The sequence below is a fragment of the Syngnathus leptorhynchus genome, chromosome 1 (genome assembly GCF_054491065.1).
Source record: "Syngnathus leptorhynchus isolate UIUO chromosome 1, UIUO_Slep, whole genome shotgun sequence".
NCBI lineage: Eukaryota > Metazoa > Chordata > Actinopteri > Syngnathiformes > Syngnathidae > Syngnathus > Syngnathus leptorhynchus.
Window position 1 is genome coordinate 16,098,226 of NC_141195.1, and position 18,124 is coordinate 16,116,349.

At 42.6% G+C, this 18,124-nt stretch overlaps 3 protein-coding genes across 3 annotated transcripts; 1 reads left to right on the forward strand and 2 right to left on the reverse strand.

Annotated features, from left to right (window-relative positions):
• The first annotated feature begins 814 nt into the window (after nt 1-814).
• Nucleotides 815-1,973, forward strand: LOC147062215 (uncharacterized). Its single transcript, XM_085912395.1, has 4 exons — nt 815-1,078; nt 1,155-1,385; nt 1,623-1,721; nt 1,863-1,973. The coding sequence occupies exons 1-4, from the start codon at nt 815-817 to the stop codon at nt 1,971-1,973; spliced, it is 705 nt and encodes a 234-aa protein (XP_085768521.1).
• A 982-nt stretch (nt 1,974-2,955) lies between these two features.
• On the reverse strand, nt 2,956-6,953 carry LOC147062216 (tetraspanin-7-like). Its single transcript, XM_085912368.1, has 7 exons — nt 6,293-6,953; nt 5,262-5,450; nt 4,845-4,919; nt 4,659-4,754; nt 4,388-4,543; nt 4,236-4,319; nt 2,956-3,981 (listed from the first exon to the last, which is right to left on the reverse strand). The coding sequence occupies exons 1-7, from the start codon at nt 6,371-6,373 to the stop codon at nt 3,913-3,915; spliced, it is 750 nt and encodes a 249-aa protein (XP_085768494.1). The 5' UTR covers nt 6,374-6,953; the 3' UTR covers nt 2,956-3,912.
• A 145-nt stretch (nt 6,954-7,098) lies between these two features.
• Nucleotides 7,099-16,975, reverse strand: xdh (xanthine dehydrogenase). Its single transcript, XM_085912104.1, has 35 exons — nt 16,745-16,975; nt 16,136-16,193; nt 15,561-15,657; nt 15,371-15,479; nt 15,174-15,300; nt 15,006-15,067; nt 14,615-14,701; nt 14,465-14,545; nt 14,023-14,167; nt 13,847-13,939; nt 13,614-13,765; nt 13,071-13,164; nt 12,886-12,995; nt 12,562-12,746; nt 12,328-12,490; nt 11,944-12,033; nt 11,714-11,883; nt 11,504-11,627; nt 11,313-11,432; nt 11,056-11,152; nt 10,871-10,995; nt 10,678-10,811; nt 10,519-10,606; nt 9,893-9,979; nt 9,629-9,820; nt 9,418-9,563; nt 9,260-9,341; nt 9,040-9,135; nt 8,767-8,970; nt 8,640-8,692; nt 8,449-8,563; nt 8,194-8,259; nt 7,931-8,119; nt 7,473-7,640; nt 7,099-7,384 (listed from the first exon to the last, which is right to left on the reverse strand). The coding sequence occupies exons 1-35, from the start codon at nt 16,832-16,834 to the stop codon at nt 7,334-7,336; spliced, it is 4,050 nt and encodes a 1,349-aa protein (XP_085768230.1). The 5' UTR covers nt 16,835-16,975; the 3' UTR covers nt 7,099-7,333.
• Between the last annotated feature and the right edge of the window lie 1,149 nt (nt 16,976-18,124).

The following is an 18,124-nucleotide window of genomic DNA, read 5'->3' on the forward strand; positions in this document are numbered from 1 at the left end:
GGCAACTTCAACTTTCTAAATAAAAATATATTTATTGTCCATGGTCATGCTATTATTTGCTCCAATGAAGTTATTGAGAAGTTATTGAGCAAAGACACACAAGAAACATGTCTGCGCACACCACCATCAAAAACAATTATCTAGTATCAGTGCACTAACTATGCTACTTGACTTACACGGTGTGAAATCTTGGCCTGTTTAAAACATCATCAAACGCAAATAACACCTACCTTAATTTACTAGTACCTAAATCAAATTAAGTGAATATTTGCAACAAAAAAATTAAGTAATATATATATATATATATATATATATATATATATATATATATATATATATATATATATATATATATATATATATATATATATATATATATATATAAAATAAAGTTGAATGAACATAAAGTACCTTGTGTCTGCGGTGCACTTTATTGAAATGAAAATGATGTCCCGTCTATTTTCTCGACGGCTTTTAGACCGGAAAATGCTCAGTGCTGGAGTGTAGTATGGTGCTAGAAAGTAGTATTATTGAGGTATTCAAACTATCGTGCTACACTTCTTTCTCACTGTTGGGCTCCTTTGACACAGATACACTAAACCAGCTTCATCCATCTTTGCCTAAATGGATTATCAGGCTTTTGGCAAGAGCAACACAAGCAAAGAGATTGAAGCAGAGAGTGCATTTGATATAGAAAGACTAGCATTGGGTGAGTTTCTTGCAGCCCAGTTACAAGTAATGTGACCTTTGCAACATAAATGCTGGCCTATTAATTAACTCCTAGTTATCTAACAACCGAGCCTTTCTTGGGTTAATGGATTCTGAAGACGAAAGTCAGGTCTTTGCACAAAACCAGAACCCTGTGATTTCAGGAGAGGAAGATGAAGAGGAGGAGGATGAGGAAGAGGATGCCAACATTTTCAATGCCTGGATGCAGCGCTACAGAGGTAGCGAAAAGCAGAAGACAACTGATGAAGAGCAAGATGAGGAGGTTGAAGAAGGTAGAGCTGAAAGCAGAACCAGCTTAGATTCAGCAGCTCGTCTTCAAACCAAGCGCCGATCATCTCTGCCGTGTCCGGTAAGATCCAGCATGTACAATTCTTTGGCGCTGTGATTTTTAATAAATAAAACCAGATTTTCATTGGTGAGCGCAGACGACTCTCACGGCCATGCAGCTCGCTCGTCTGCATTCCTGCACCAGAGCACCCGTGACCGCCAAGACTCTGCTGCGACGTTCCTCCTCTCGTCGACTGCTGCCATCTCAGCAGGAGGGAGCCTCTTGTGCGCCTGCTGCTGAACGGAGACCCTCTCTCATACCTACAATCCCAGAGACCATTGCGCCTGAGAAAAAGAGCCAGTTCAGGAGACGCAACGTCATGTCTTTGGTGAGAGAGAGAGAGAGAGAGAGAGAGAGAGCTATGGCTTGTGTTAACCGACATTTGTGTTTGGTTTTCAAAAATTCATCCTTTTCAGGCCCTCACCTTGTACCTCTTGATATTGCCCCGAGTAAAAACAACCTCACAAGGCTGAAATTCCAAACCTCGCCTTTAACGCTCAGACATTACGTTGAAATTCAAAATGGTTTTGCGTCCAATGACAATAACTGCTTGTGTGTACTGCAGAGCGATGCAGACAGCATGTGTCTGATCTGCCATCACGACCTGAACCGAGGAGCCGGCGGGGTCCGAGAGCTACAGTGCACACACACTTTCCACAAAGAGGTAATTACCAACTGCCAATTCCCATGTGAAATGAAGCAGATGCTTATGATAACAACAAAAGGACAAATGTATTGTGTATGTTGTGTCTTAACTTCACAGACAGTATCTCATATGGTAAAATGAGTGTTCTTTTTTTTTCAGTGTATAGAGGAATGGTTATGGAGGAAGCAGTCATGTCCTACATGTCACATCCAAGTCCTCGCGCCTCAGCAGGCGGCCTACTGGAGCTCCACAAGGGTGATAGTGCCCTGAGACACCCACTGGAGCTCCATCAAAAAGGAGTCAATCAAGGATGCAATGGCCTTTAAAATTCCCACACATCATGCAACAATGGCATGGTCAGCGAGTGACTTGATATAGACCATATTCAAGACTACCGTGGGCACTGGGAGGCTGTGTTGATATTTACAGTTATTTTCTGTACAATGGTTCAATCCTAAGTGTAAATGACCATTGTCTGAAAAGCTTGTGATTTTTCAATAGATGACAACTGTTACTAACTGCATGTAATATTAGCGGTGTAGTGCCATTTCATTTGTTCTCTTTTTTTGTTGGTTCATAAGAGCAAACTACCGTTATTTTGGAAATGAACAGAGTGAGTTTACTAATTTTGTAACTGCATAAATTGCAGCGGCAGCATCGTGACGAAAACATCCGTGCGTGTTCTGAATGGATGGATGGATGGATGGATGGATGGATGGATGGAGGGATGGATGGATGCATGGATGGGTGGATGGGTGGATGGGTGGATAGGTGGATGGGTGGATAGGTGGATGGGTGGGTGGATCTTTCTGTTTTTAAGACATACAACTGCTTTGAGGAGCAAAAATCTTTACTCTTTGACTCTATTTAAAAATTTGACTAATGCAGTAACTTCACATCAATGTGATAGGACCAAGGTGGGGTGCAACATTCCAGCGCCCAAGCTGACTTTATAGATGTCCGTATTTTTATCCTGTCTCTGTCTGTACGCAACACGTCCGTGCGAACATATCAACTTCATAAGTCAAACACGGCAAAGTTTATTCCCTGTCTGCCGGAGTCGCTCTTTATGTTTTACATCTCATCGTACCGCTGCAATGTTAAAGTTAAGAATGTTAACATTGTTGTTTGCTTGCTAACATATGCTGACTTTTGTGTGGCACTCACTCACTCATAAGCATGTGGGGAGTAGCAACTCCCTTTCTATAAGTTGTCATTCATGCAATCAATGTTTTAGCTCAATGGCTTTGTCAGGCATTTGCTTTGTGAGTCCATGCATGAAAATAGAAATATTCCTCCAGGCCGTCCTTCTCCACCCTTACTCTCCACTGCTCAAAACGAATACCACACTCAATGATGAGTGCTAGAGGAGTCATGTCTGTATTATGGCGGGCTAAAGTTAGCCCACTAATGCTATTTAGAGGATAAGTAGATGTACACCTTCTAACATGCAGCAAGAGATGAAGAACATACCAACAAACAAAGTGAAGACTAAACATAGGAAGAAGAAGAGAAGAACTTTGTGGTACACAAGTTGAGTGAAGTTCAGGATAATAGAATGAACTGAGTTGGTAACTTTAAGAGGAAGAGTTGGTTGTAGCTAAAAATCAAATGGCTCTAACACTTTGACCCGCCTGCCCCCTTATCACGTGTTAAATTAAACAACTAACTGAATCTTTCATAATTTGCTTACGTATTTCCTGTAATGGTTGGTGAGCAATTCCCAAAACAACAACAACATTCATAAAATTGACATAATTTCCATTCTTGAAACTAGTCCCTAAACTTTATTGGCCCTTACTTTGTATGACAGCAGAGTTTGCAAATAGGTCCATGTTAGGCAAGACAAAGTTTGCTGCATTGGGCTCAGGGTCATTTTAGGAGATCTTACTGTAACTCACATTCAAACAAAACAAAAGAATGACTTTATGTTGATCAGATACCAAAATGGGAATGACTTACAAATTGACATAAGTGAATCAGTTAACATTTCTGTATTTCTATTGTCTACAATAGCACAGTTCATGACACCTACAATATCATACATTATGGGCTTTCCGATTAACAATCGAGACGCTGTTATTTGTTGTTCCATAGTTCAAATGTAAGTAGTCAACAATCATCTTGTTAACTGAACCAAACAGGAAAGAACCAGACAAAGAGTGACCTCGTCTAGCAAGTGATTCCACAGGTTTCCATTGTTACTTCTTCAGACCATCTCGTATTGGTTGGTGTTGATGAAGTGAGACAGACAGCAGGCCAACGACATGCCGACGAGCTGAAGCAAATACCATGTAATTGTTAGAATGGTTCCATATTTTATTTGCTCTGATTTACAAATCTACTTCATTTATGTTGTTTTTTTAGTGTGTGTGTGTTTTGTCTGTACTGGTGTGATGGCATTTCCAAGGTGGTTTGAATTGTTTTGAGATACAAGTCCGGTCACCAAATGAACGTTTGAATTTGTATCTCAAGGTACCACTGTGTTTGATTAGCATGGTTTGTCACGCTATTCTGAAGACGGATGAGCACCTGAGAGAAGGCGATCCCAAAAGTGACCCCAGCGATAATTCCCATGTTACTCTCGATGAAGGACGTCACCAGCTCGTAACAACCCTGCATACACGCAATTTTGCCTTTTAATCATTGATCGATTACGAACGTGTGACTGCATCGCTCATTACCTGCTTGTGGACTTTGCCAGCTGCCAAAGTGGCGTTCTTCAAGTCTGTTTCTTTGCAGTCAGAGAAAGTCACACAGCAGCTGACAGGGATCCCCCCGGTTGGGAAGTAGTCGCTGGCGAACCAGGTCGTATAGTTATGAACACCGCAGCATTGCAACTACACAAAGGGGACAAAATAAAACAATGCAGAGCTAAAGTTAGCTATTCAATAGTATGGGGGTGTAACAAGACAGACTGTAATGCCTTTTATTACTAGATGCAGGGACACTGACTTTGCGTTGAACGTCATCCACAGCCACACTTCTGTCGCTTCGTCCGTCGTATCTCAGCAGAGCTTCGCTGTATGTGGTGAGGAATGTGCCTTTGATCTGAACACCCACAAACAAACACACTGACTTTTCCATAACAACAATGGTTTATCAAATGAAAACGTGTGGGTTCGGTTGTCAGATTTCAACCTCGTGGCGGAAGATGAAGCCTGAGATTCCAGCGATGAGCTCGATTAGGAAGACCAAAGCCAGAAAGACGGCGTACTGTTGGGGTCAGACATGCAATCAGACAGAGGTCAGACATTATCGACCAAGTATGAATTCTGGAGGTGGGGGTTAACTTTTCTTCCGCAATCTGGCAGAAAAGGCTCCATGGCCGTGTCTCGATCTTTCTGGCTTACATAAAATAGCTCAACTGCTGGTAATTACAATTAGCATAGCGAGCATTGAACAAATTTGCTGAAACAACATCAACAAAAACATATTTGGGAAATGAAAGTTTAGAAGTGTCATTTATACTATGGTGGATCTTTGCTTTTTGTGATCAATCCGTTCCAAAAAGCCTGACTAAACCCAAACGGTGCCAAAGCCAAAGCAATATTTCACCAGTTTGAGCATCCAAGGATGCCCCCGGCACGTGGCGAAGCATCCAAACAGGCCGAACAGCACAATGGCAACGCCGGTGCCGGTCAGAACAAAGGGAGCGTTGGACGGTGCACTGGAGATCAACAGCGTATAAGGACTCAGCATGAACTTCCACCACAAACCCACCGCCAGCAGGACCACACCTGTCACCTGTCAAATTCAATAAAGCAATAAGAATCATAAACAAATATGGAAAACCACTAAACCCAAAAATCATTAAAAAAAAACCAACAACCTGATAAAATCTCAAGGCTTGGTCGACCACAGAAGTATGAAAATTATGCTTTTAGAAGCTTCCTGTGCATCACGTTTTCGTAACCTTTAGCTGACAAGACTACTCACCGAGAGGAACAGCCAATAAAAAGAATAAAAAATTGAACAATCAATTTGGTTCAGGTAAATCTAGATCGTTTGTCTTATTCAAATCGGTTTTCATTACCGCCATTTTTAAATCTGTGTATTATCACGTTTAGAGACAGATACACTAAGAAAATAGATTTGTTTAGCATCTCTTTAGGTACACCGATGGATTGGTTTCCAACTGTGTAACAAATTAAAGGTGAAGAATGTCTAAGTGGCAGCATCATTCCATTGTCTACGCCCTTTTGGAAAAAAAAAGTTTGGACACGCCTATGTTAGCCACTTTCTTCATTACCAAGTGGGTGAGATGGCTTCGCCCTGTTTCTCATCATTCCTTGAATGATTCCATACCTGAACTCTGCCCTAACCTTTTTAATAAACAGCTTGAATGCTCATGCAATCCATTAGAATCGACACCATTCTCCCACCTCTCAGGATAAAACTTAAGCACTGAGTGATAAAAAAACACACACACACACACACACACACACACACACACACACACACACACACACACACACACACACACACACACACACACACACACACACACACACACATGCATATCTTTCAGCTCAAGACGCAAAACAAGAGATTGCAAACTTTTCTATGGAGTCGAAAAGGCATCTCACCCAGAAGATGAAAGAGTAGAAGAGTAGTAGAATCTTCACACATAAGATGAGCGGTTTGGTTTCCATCCTCCTCGGTGCCATTGCTCCACTCGCTCCCCCTCTCTCCCTCTCTCCCTCTCTCTCTCTCTCTCTCTCTCTCTCTCTCTGGCTGTCAGCCTTGCAAAGAGACACTTGGACCTACTTTGCGTTTGGCAGCCTCGCACACCCGCCTGCCATGCTCACATCTGAGCACGGCGGTGGTGCACAAGTCCTCATATGCCGGACAAGCTCATACTTCACACTCAGGCCACACAATTAACATCAGAGTGAAGCTGTAACACCGTCACGCCAAGCACATCCAACTACTGGCTGCCAAAATGTTAATGTCATTAAGAGCTTCTAGCTCCTCCCCTAAGAAAAGAAAAGAAATTGGGAATGTTCTTTTTTTTTAAGCAGGAAATTACCATGGTATTATTGTACTTCATAAAAACATCCAGCAATGACATAAGACAATTGAAAAGAATTTTTGTAAACAATTTAAACTGCTGAGTCCTAATGCTTGGGTTCTTAAAACTGAGTGAATTGGGTTGAGGATTTGACCCGGCACGTTGGGTTATATTTTTTATTCATTTATTATTTATTTATATCATTTATTATTTATCATTCATTTTGACAAGTGTGCAAACAAGTAACAAGTCCAACTGTCAACGACCTCCCTCAAACAGCGGTGGTGAAAGTTCACCTGCACAGTGGCGTGGATTTTTTTTTTTATCCCGAATGGAAGCCGGTGGAAGGTAGGTGCAAAGGTCGTAATTGCCCCTGCTATAAATGATTTATATGATTTTATTTATTCTTTTACAATCATACATTTATGATCAAGCGCAGTGATAAATTGTGACGCAACAAAATTTGAGTTGATTAGCTCTTTGAATCTTTTGTAGGATAACGAGAAGATCTTTTATGATATGCTTAATGAACCCGTTCCGTGGACATGATATTCTGCCGTGCTCTTCAATATGTGCTTCAACATCCAATGGCATGGGGTTCTGGTTTGCGATAGATTCAGACTTGGACAGACCAAGGCCGGAAGGTCCCAGGGTCTGCAGGAGGACACTGACACACAAAGATCAAGTGTTGCTGGTTTCCACGTCGACCATAAAAATGCATTCTGTTTGTGGAGTCATTAAAAAGTGATTTTTACCAGTTTGGTGAAGCGGTCGTTGCAAGCATTTCGTATCCGTTCTGCAGAGGCGGGGCTGTCCAGCCTGAATGGGCCTGTGATGCCCGATTCAGTGCGAGCTGCACTAATGGCGTCTTTGATGGCAAAGAAAACAGATGATGCGAGGAACAAAGGAGGCTCGCCCACAGCCTGACCAAGAGAACACATCACATTCATCATCTTTGACTGAGAGACACTTATTTAATTTGTAGTCTTTAGGACAAATACATTTTGTTCATCTGAATCGTAGCATGACAATCAAAAGTGGTACTAAGTCACATACGTATGTGCAAGTCTATATTTAAAAATATTGATATATTATCAAATCACGGCATTCAAGTCAAAGTCCAGTCGGGTCATTTAACTTTTGCCAACCAAGTCCAAGTCTTAAAATCAGCCAAGACATTTGGCTCAAGTCCCCAACCTGACGGTTGAGTTACCTTGGAGGCGAAGATGGCTTTGTCGTGAGGGGCGTCACGAAGCAACGACACGGTTAGCTCGGTGGGAATGTCACCAAAAGCCGGGATCTTGTAAGAACCTGGACCCCGGGTGAGGAGGACACCCTGGGGGGAATAGTGAAGCTCCTCCAGGGTGAACAGACCCAGACCCTGCATAAATGCCCCCTCCACCTTGAGACAAATAAACACTATTGCAGCTGCACTCCAGAATATAGCACCTTGTTTTTGACCACCTGCTAACTTACTTGTCCGATGTCTATTGCGGGATTGAGGCTAACGCCAACGTCCATCACGATGGTAGTGCTCAGGTTCTAAATCAATCACAAGTATAATGTCAAGCTGACCTATTCATTGGCAGACATTGAAATGCATTAGGAAATATTAAGTATAATATGATTACTCTTTTTGAATGTTCTTGTTACTGACAAACGTCTGCTCCACATGTCAGTAATAATAAAGGTACAGTAAAAAAAAAAAAAGAAAAGGGAAAGCATTGTGACCTTGTGAGCTCCAGTCAAACAGTCCACCTCCACTTCAGAACAGGCGACTCCATAGCTGAAATAGTTGAACACTCGGCCAGAGTTGGTTTCAAAGCTGTATCCTATATTTGGAGTCCTGACACAAAACAGCCAATTGTGAAACTGAACTCATCATGTTGACCACAGACAAAAGAGCTCAAGCACGGACGCACTTGTAAAAGCCGTTGGCACTCAGGTTGACTCTGTCAAAGTACGCTGCTTTCACCTGAAACACAGTCGCGTGTAGAAACTCAAAAGGAGTAAACATTTCAGCCGAGCTATGCTCAAAATGACTCATACCCATTCTTCCCACGATCCTTTGGGATTTTTGCTCTTGTAGGGTTCCAGGCGCTCATTCAGAAGCTGGCAGGCGTTTCTCACAGCAGCTCCGTTGAGGTCCGAAGAGGCAGAGGCAGCCGTCGGACTTGTGTTAGGGACAGTTTGGGTACTAGTCTCCGATATGTGGATCTTAGAGCAGGGAACACCGAGAACCCGGCTTGCAACCTGGAATGGTAGGATTGGTTCAAATTCAAATGCTTAATTTCCTCAAATGAGTCTATGTCTGAAAACTACCTGGATCATCTTGGTGTGGAGTCCCTGTCCCATTTCTGTCCCACCGTGAGTCAGCAGCACCGACCCATCTGTGTATATGTGTACAAGCGCTCCCGCCTGTGAAAAAATGTCCATCAAAGCTGAATTTTTTTTTTTTGTGAGCATCCATTATTTGATACAATGTTGCCAATGAACCTGGAAAAAATGGAAGCATGGCAGAACATGCAAATGCAGTTCATACCTGGTTAAGAAAGAGAGCCGTGAAACTGATGCCGAATTTTGTCGGTATGATGGCAAGGCCTCGTTTGGTCCATCGGTTTTGTCTGGCAGAAAGATACCGACGTTGATTTAAGACCGCCGCTTTTTTTTTAGCGCTAACGTCTCTAAATGGTAACCTACTTATTGTACAGCTCGACGGCAGCTCGCTGCTGCCGGTACCGTGATCGGAACATGCACTCATCCCAGCAACGATCCAAAGTAGACAGGTCCAGAACCTGGTTGTACGGTGTCACGTCACCTTCTTTATACAGGTTCATTTGTCGAATCTGAGAGAAGACAAACATAGTGACAGGACACTTCCTTCCCAGAATCTCGCCATTTTTGTACAGACCTCGTCAGCCGGTCGGCCCAGGCTCTGAGCCACGTCGTTCATCCAGGACTCGGCAATCATCATGCCTTGCGGACCTCCAAAGCCTCTGAAGGCTGTATTAGATGGCAGATTGGTGCGGCACAAAAAGCCACGACCACGCACGTTTGGAATGCTGTACGAGTTCTCCATGTGGAACAGAGCACGCTCCATGATCTCAATGACAAAGCAGAAGGCAACTATGTAAATGCATCATCACGAAGATACGAAGTGATGATGGATACTCACTGCTTGAGAGAGGTCAAGGGAGTTTCCCGCGTTACTGTACATTGACACATCCAGGGCTAGCAACTTCCCGCTCTTCAGGAAGCCCACCTTGAGAAGCAAGGGATTGTTTTAGTGCTTGCATCATTTTTTTTGGTCGCTGTAGTTCAATTTATGATCAAAGGCCATTGCTGATCGGCATGCGACTGATTTCACAAAAAGTAGCAGCGAATGATTCTTCAAAATAAATGCTTTAAAGTATTTCTTGCAATCCCAGTTGAAGTTTCCTGTCAATCCAAACTAAAAGTTGTACTCAAAACAAGGAGATAGCCTCTGTTAGCTTAATGCTAACCCAAAATGACAAACGCCATAAACACTGTTGCTGTGTGGTATTAAAAATTTTACAAGGTACCATCTTCAGTCCAGGCTTGTTCTTCAAAATCATTTATATTATTTATATTTATTATATAAACAACATTTATGATATAAACAATGTCTGCGCTCCAATGTTTAATTTTCATCAATTTTTTTATTGACTATTATTTTTATCCCAAGTAATTTCTGTGACCAACAATTTAGTCCACGTGTGCATAAACGTGTGACCTTGACCCGGTCAATGTGTGAAGTGCTTTGAAATCATGCATTTGAACCTTATATTTTCCGTAGAATGGGTGTCTTCCTCCAGTGATCAACATATCTTCATCTCTGTCCAACATGCACCTGACAGGTCGTCGCAGCCTGGCACGCAAGCAGAAAAACCCGCGGGTATGAATGTACAAGCCCGAATCAGAAGTGACCGATGGACGTACTTGTGCGCTGCCACGGAAACCACAGTGGATAATAAGGTGGTCCGACTCTCTTTGCCGCCGAAGCCTCCGCCCATCCTTTTGACTCGCACTACCACCCTGTTGGAGGGGATGCCCAATGCCAAGGCCACCAGAGACTGACATGCAAACAATTAAAGCCTTGGTCAAACCATATTTTCACTCCATTTCCTCTCACCTGCGTTTCAGAGGGATTCTGAGTGGAGGAAAAGAGCTCCATTTCGTCGTCTTCCCCTCGAGGGACAGCCACAGTCACGTTGGTCTCCAGGTAGAAATGTTCTTGGCCACCGATGTGCATCTCACCTGTCAGTCAGTCATTAATGTGAGCGCTTGGCTCAAGTTCATTTGCAATGGCGGGCTCACCTTCCAGAATGTGGTCCGCCTGTTTGAATCCTGCCTCCAGGTCTCCCTTCTGGAGTGTTCTAATTGTCTTGTAGAAGGACTGGGCGGCAATGGCTTCCTGTTAAATCCACCAGAAGCTTTTCAGAAGAATATTTGTGAAAGGCCAGAAACGTTTTGGAGTTTCTATATGATCTTGGAGCTGACCTCGAGTCATGACGTCTTACCAAAATTCATTTCAACATTTGTTTGGAAGTAAATCGGGCCCGTGGTCTTCTAACCTGTATGGTGATAATCGGCTGCAATTCCTCATACTGGATCTTGACGGCTTTGGCGGCTTGCTGAGCATGAACTTGAGTGTCAGCCACAACGGCACCAATGACGTGGCCCACACATGTGACCTATCATGAGAAGTGACACCTGAACAGTCAGATCATAATGGAGCCTTGTGAGTGACTCAAAAGAAACCCACCAGGTCATCCGCAAGGACGCTCTCATCATGCCATAGCCCGCTCTTGTTGCTGCCCGGAATGTCACGAGCAAAGACGCAGCAAATGAAGCCGGGCGAACACTCTGCTGCCGACGAGTCAACGGAACTGTGACACAAAGCTTGTGAAGACTCGAGAATGGGAGAACTCGTGTACAGCAGCCGGAAGCCAACATTATGTCTGTGAATTCTTACAGGATGCGAGCATGCGCCTTGCTGCTGGTCACGAGGGCCAAGTACACCTCGTTCTCAAACAGCGGGATGTCGTCGCAGTAAACCGCCTCACCCGTCGCCTGCTTCAGAGCTGAGAGGTGCATCATGGGATGGCCCAGCACGTCACCTTGGTTCTGGGCCTGTGGCACCTCCTGCAGATCAAATGGTTGTTTCTTTCCATGCCTCGTGGGCAATGAGCGCATTTGTTGTACCTGGTAGATCTGAACACTGGATGGCGTCTCTTGATGGTAAATCTCTGTTGCGCTCAGGAGATCAGATGGGACCTCCTCCACGTTTAAACCCTGACAAACGACCAAGCTCATGTCAAGATGATTCACGAGGCGGCTGTGTTACTTGGAATGGAAATCTATTGCCAAAGTTGGGGCCTAGGAGTCACGTGGCTGGACTTGGGTCAGACTTTAGTCGCCAATTTTAAGACTTAACACTTTGTTGGCTAATTTTCTATCATAATGGGATATCGGTAGTAGGAAATTGACTTGCTTGGTTTTTGCCACCATAACTTAATGTACATTTGAAGACTTAAGACTTACAGTCATGTGACTGGCCGCCAACTCTGCAAGTGACACTTCAGTTACCTGCTCTCGCAGCTTCTGCAGCACTGTCAAGTAGAACTTGTAGAATAAACTGAGGCTAAGAGTTCGTCGGTATGTCACCATGCCGCCTGGCGCAGATGGATCAACGCTCAACTCCTCTGCCAATGAGGAGCAAGCTTCTTCCAGTAACGCCTCCCCCCAGGATCTGAATGACATCATCGGGCGTTACGATCTCCTTTCCTTCCTCTATTTATTTCTATTCTTTATGTTTGTTACCTTCCCAACAGTTTGTTTGCTGTCTTTTTTGCAAGCACTGTGGTCGCCGCCATGCCACCGTAGCTTAGCCTCACATCCTCCACAACGCACGTCCCGGGTGTGAAAGTGACACTCATGGCGGTGGTGACAATGCTGATGTCGTCCTCTCGGCGAGGTGACTGCTTGAAGGCTGAGAAGAATTGATTCTAAGGAGGACAAAGAGGAATCAGCAGCAGAAAAAATGAGGGAATGACAGAAATGATCACTGATGCTTTTGATCATCTACTTTTCCCATCCTTTTTCTTTCCACATACAAACATCTGTATGTACTTTTAATGCAGCTACCTTCTTGCTATAGGGAATCTCAATGGATAGCAGGATTTCTTGTGGGCGCAGCACAGTCCTCCTGTAACCCACAAAAAAGCCGTCGTCCATCTGAACCACACGACTGCCATCTAATGAGGAGCAAGAGTGGATAAGCTGCGGTAAGGAGTTTCAAAGGCAGACTGAAAAGTCATTTTGTGTCTTACCTTTGTCCATAAGTGTGAGTTTACAGTTGGCTGCCATAAAAACAGGATTAAGGTCTGATATGGGACTAGCAGTCATGATGTTCCCACCAACAGCCTGAAAAGCAGCAATGGTGATCTTATTTATTCATTCATTCATTCATTTTCTGAACCGCTTAGTCCCCACAGGGGTCGCGGGCGTGCTGGAGCCTATCCCAGCCGTCATCGGGCAGTAGGCGGGGGACACCCTGAACTTGTTGCCAGCCAATCGCAGGGCACACAGAGACGAACAACCATTCGCACTCGCACTCACACCTAGGGACAATTTGGAGTGCTCAATCGGCCTATCAAGCATGTTTTTGGGATCTGGGAGGAAACCGGAGTGCCCGGTTTTATTGTTTATTTTGCATTATGCACATGCCAGAAACACCAGAATGAAACCGTGAGCATTGTAGAACATTCTATATCACTGGAGTGGAACATGGCTGTTTTTTTAAAAAAAAAAAAAAAAAAAAAGAAAGGTTGTGCCTTTATTTTCATATCTCGCAACGGGCTGTTCTCGCTCACCGCAACGTTGCGTATCTGCTGTCCCGCAAACCAGCGCAACTGCTCCAGGACAGCAAGGAAGACCTGGGTTTGGTGTGAAGGGAGTTCCTTCACGGCCTGCTTCAGTACCTCACCCACTTGGGTGAGAGAGCACGCGGCGCCAAACACGATACCTAAAAGCATGACCCACACAAACTCGGTCTTCAAACCTCATTTGCTAATCCCTTTTTTTTATGTTCTGCCTCAGTCGTTACCCTCATCAGTGGATATCACTTTGTGGAGTTCCGGGATGAAGGCTGGAGCCAGAATGACTGGATATAACATGTTCTTGAACTTTACTTCTATACCTATACACACACACACACAAAATGAGCAAGTGGTTGCGAAAACGACTGTGTGTGTGTTTGAGTGCATGGGAGTTAACACGTACCCACTTCTGTATTTCCCACCACCACTCGGGCATCGGGATGTTTCCATTTCAAAATGAGGAACTCGTCCAAGGTGGCAGGCTGCAACCACACTACCCTGTCACTGCAAAACTGCAGCGAGCAAGTCTTCTGATTTTTGCTCAAGGTCTACAAAGTGCAAGCAAAAGTACTCATAGTCCAAATATTTCAAAACGTCAATACAAAGACTCGGATGAAAGTACATACAAAAAAAATCTAGGTAGGTCGGGATTTTGAGCAGATTAGGTTAAGAATATTCCATTGTCTGAAATTGTTTTACTTGAACATTTACAAGATAATGAGTTGAATTATTACATCCAGGCTTTTTTTTTTTTAATATATAAAGCATCAGAACTCAAATACAGAGTGAGACTACATTTGCCAGCTGTGGATGTCAGACGTGTAGTTGTATGTTCTGTTTCTCACCATCAGCTCTGGAGGGAAGATGACCTCCTGCGTGGGGTCAAGTGGTGCAAAGTCAGCAGTGTTGAACAGCTTTGAAGCCATCTAGAAAAATACTCCAATTGTTACTCCACTTGCAATTAGGCGGCATCTTTACAGTGAAGATACACTTACGTCCACATCTGCCTCATTCTCCTCGGCTTTGTCATTTCTCATACAGCAGCCGCCGTCCCGTCCTTTATCCCCACAGCATCCGCCTTCCTAAAGTGACATACTAAATTGAGTGTCATCGGAAATCATACAATTTTACTTCATTGGTCAGTCAATTATTTATTTAGGACTAATAATATCTTTCCAGAGATGTTCAGTGATGGGAAGAAAAATTAAACGCTTGATAAAAGAAGGATCTAGTTAACTTTGTAACGAATTAATGGCATTTCAATTCATATCAATGGGGAAAGATGATTTGAGATAAGTGTTTTGAATTACAATTGCAGTCACAGAACAAATTAAACCTGTTTCTCAATCTACAGGCTCAATAAAGATTGGTCTGGTCTAGTCTCACCACAGTAAAGGTCTTGTAGCCTTCCAGGATGGGCCGATATCCAGTGCAGCGACAAAGGTTTCCTGAAAATGAGTACTTTGAAACTAAGCACACAATCCGCAATATACAATCACAAATTCTAGAAGTACATACTCCCTCCCTGAGTTAAATCACGGTGAAATGTCCTACCTTGGAAAGCCTCCTCCACATCAGCCATTTTGGGGCTGGGGTTGTTTCTTAGCAAAGCGTACATGGACATGACGATACCCGGAGTGCAGAAACCGCACTGCGAGCCGTGAGCCTTTGCGATCCGTTCCTGAATAAATCCGGGGGTCACCAACCTTTTAAAACGCAAAGGTACTTCTTGCCTACTGCTCAACACCAACCTGTACGGGATGCAGCTGCCTTGCAACACTGCCAATTCCTTCCACGGTGGTCACAGCAACCAGATGCAAGGAGCAAATGGGGGCAAGGCAGGCGTTCACGGCATAATGACTAAGCAGAGCTAAGGACTTCATTTCTCAGTCTCAATTTATCAACTTGAAATCAGCACATGACTTCCAGGCGGCAGGATACGTCAGGTTTTGCGTGTGAGCTTGGTATTTGGACAGCATCACTGTGCACGCTCCGCAGCCACCTTCAGCACAACCCAGCTTGGTCCCCGGTAAGCCCACTGAAAGAAAACATTCAATGAAATACATATACACATGCATCCAAAGTCCTCAAAGAGTCACAAGGCAATGATTGATTCATGTAGTGTCTGTGTGTAACGCATTGATTCCACTGCCAATGAAATAAAGCAGGGTGAAAGGAGAGACTTGCGTGAGACCAAATACGTTAGTTCTGCTGAAATGTGCAAAAGAATGCGTTTGGCTTTGTATGTATCCAGTGATGGAAAGTAACAATGTACAAATACTTGGTTGTGGCATACAAAAAAATTTCAACCATCTTTACTTGAGTATTTTGTTCCTGATGACTCGGCGCAATTCACTTTTGTTTCATAGATTTCTAAAGTCTAGTTTATTTCTATAGCCCTTTATAAAAGAGTTCCTATTTCCACATCTAAGAAAAAACAGCCACTTAAGCAGGAAAATGTGAATACTTTTGCAACATCTGGTTTCATTCTGAGTTGGAGTGTGTGTGTTACATACGCTTCCTCCTCAGATAAGTGAGCAAGGTCATTTCAGGATCGGCATTTGTCTCCACAATCTGCACAACAGGGACAAGAAGTTTCATTTCCGCTTTGCTTTGACTGTATATCAACAAGTCACATATAAATTGCTGACACTTTGGCTTATCATTTGAGGAAATAAAATCTAAGGCAAGATTGTGTTGAACGGATGTTGCAGCCCAAAACTGGCGTAGTTATTTATTAAGAGCTGCAGGCCTGTGTCCAGACCACACTGTTCTCTAAAAACACAGCTGTTGTATTTATTAGTATTTGTCATTCGTAAACAAGACTATCACAAGTTCTAAAACCCTCTCTAAAGAAGCACTTAATACAAAAAATCTTCAGAAACTAAAGCCAGTTTCATGCCAGTAGATTTACATACAAACACACACAGAAATAAATAAATAATCTACATAAATATATAAATATACACAAACACACGCAGTAGATTAAAATGGCAAAGATATAATCTTGCAAAATGCATCTCTACTTGTTGTTTTCTGTACATGGTCCCTAACATATGAACACCTCACATATGTATAAACAATTGTAATTATTGATGTTCAAGTTGAATTAAAGACATTTTTACCTTTTTCCCATTTACGTAGAAGACGAGGTCATCGGAGGAGGACCGGGGACAGGTCGTGCAGTCCCTCATGTTTTTGTCAAGTTCCCTCATGTTGTGAAATCTTTCTGTCCTCTTTAGACTTTTGATTTCAGATGTTAACTCTCCAGAGGGGGCATGTGCTTACAGGCCCGCCCCTCTAAGCAACCCAACAAGTTTTAAGTTTTAGCACCCCGTATTATGTAAAGAACGAGAATTAATTGGAATCTAGCTCGGTGGTTGGTAAACACTGATCTAGACTGCTGTAAATGAACTTTGATACCTGGCAAAGCAGAAAAAGATCTCAGGGACTGTATAATTATTGACTGTTGGCCTGGTGTCTGGAGACAAAGGTCCAAAAATTTATTGTCGCCAGCTCTTTATTGGGAATCTGACTTACTGGACAAGGGAAAACTTAAGGAAGAAAGTTAAAGCACATATACATACCACACATAGATAATAGAGGTCAGTGTAATTTTCATGTCATAAGCAAAATGGGATATCTTATTGTCTGGTAGTAGTTGTTTTTGTCCAATAACAGCCTTTTAAAACATTTTGAAAATGTCTCTAGTTAATAATTGGATGTAGACTATACTATAGGGATATTCTTGGCTCAAGTCAAAAGTGACCAGGAAGATAGTGTATGTGCATAGAAATGGTCATTATGCATGGATTAAAATAGAACAAAAATGGTGTTCTGCGTCAGAACAATGCAAAAATTTGAATATCAGAATTCAGTTCAATTCAGTGGATGAATTGGAATTGACTCCATCCGAAAGGTTGTTGAATTGAATTGGAATTAATATTGGAATTGAAGTGGATACTGCAATTCAGAGAAACTATTTCTTATAATAATTTGTTCTGTAACATGTAACGAAATGGGCAAAAATCTTTTCTAAGTAAAAGCAAATGTTTTATCTGGAGTCCACACAAAAAATATTTATAATTAAATATTTGAAATAATTATGGAGGATGACAGATCGGAGAAAATTTACTGTTGACAGGATGAAATTCGGTGACAATTTTATCTAAACAATGAATTGATTAAAAAAAAAATCATCATCAGTTAATTTAATAACTGATTAGTTGTTGAGTCATTGTTGCAACTTTACTTTTAAAGCTAATATAAAACAAAAACCCACCGAGTCACGCATGTTGTTGCAGCAACCCGTGTTCAACTTGTGACCATCCTAATTAAACACGCCTCTGACACGAGGCGTCAACACATATGTGACTACAATTCTTTGTCTAAGTGTATTGTTGCCCGTTACTCAATTTTTGAACTGTTATTTTTTATTCTAATGAATTATTGTAAATTATTTACTTGAATTTAACTTGTAAACATGTCAATAAACATCAAAATGG

What these genes read in the sequence shown, in the direction of transcription:
- LOC147062215 (XM_085912395.1), top strand. Translation starts at nt 815, where the DNA reads ATGGATTCTGAAGACGAAAGTCAGGTCTTTGCACAAAACCAGAACCCT. An exon ending in GATCATCTCTGCCGTGTCCG is followed by an intron (nt 1,079 to 1,154) that starts GTAAGATCCAGC and finishes TGGTGAGCGCAG; the next exon opens with ACGACTCTCACGGCCATGCA. An exon ending in GACGCAACGTCATGTCTTTG is followed by an intron (nt 1,386 to 1,622) that starts GTGAGAGAGAGA and finishes TGTGTACTGCAG; the next exon opens with AGCGATGCAGACAGCATGTG.
- LOC147062216 (XM_085912368.1), bottom strand. Translation starts at nt 6,373, where the DNA reads ATGGCACCGAGGAGGATGGAAACCAAACCGCTCATCTTATGTGTGAAG. An exon ending in TGGATGACGTTCAACGCAAA is followed by an intron (nt 4,544 to 4,658) that starts GTCAGTGTCCCT and finishes CCCTTTGTGTAG; the next exon opens with TTGCAATGCTGCGGTGTTCA. An exon ending in CTGGCAAAGTCCACAAGCAG is followed by an intron (nt 4,320 to 4,387) that starts GTAATGAGCGAT and finishes GCGTGTATGCAG; the next exon opens with GGTTGTTACGAGCTGGTGAC.
- xdh (XM_085912104.1), bottom strand. Translation starts at nt 16,834, where the DNA reads ATGAGGGAACTTGACAAAAACATGAGGGACTGCACGACCTGTCCCCGG. An exon ending in GCGTCCTTGCGGATGACCTG is followed by an intron (nt 11,433 to 11,503) that starts GTGGGTTTCTTT and finishes TTCTCATGATAG; the next exon opens with GTCACATGTGTGGGCCACGT. An exon ending in AGCCGATTATCACCATACAG is followed by an intron (nt 11,153 to 11,312) that starts GTTAGAAGACCA and finishes TGGATTTAACAG; the next exon opens with GAAGCCATTGCCGCCCAGTC.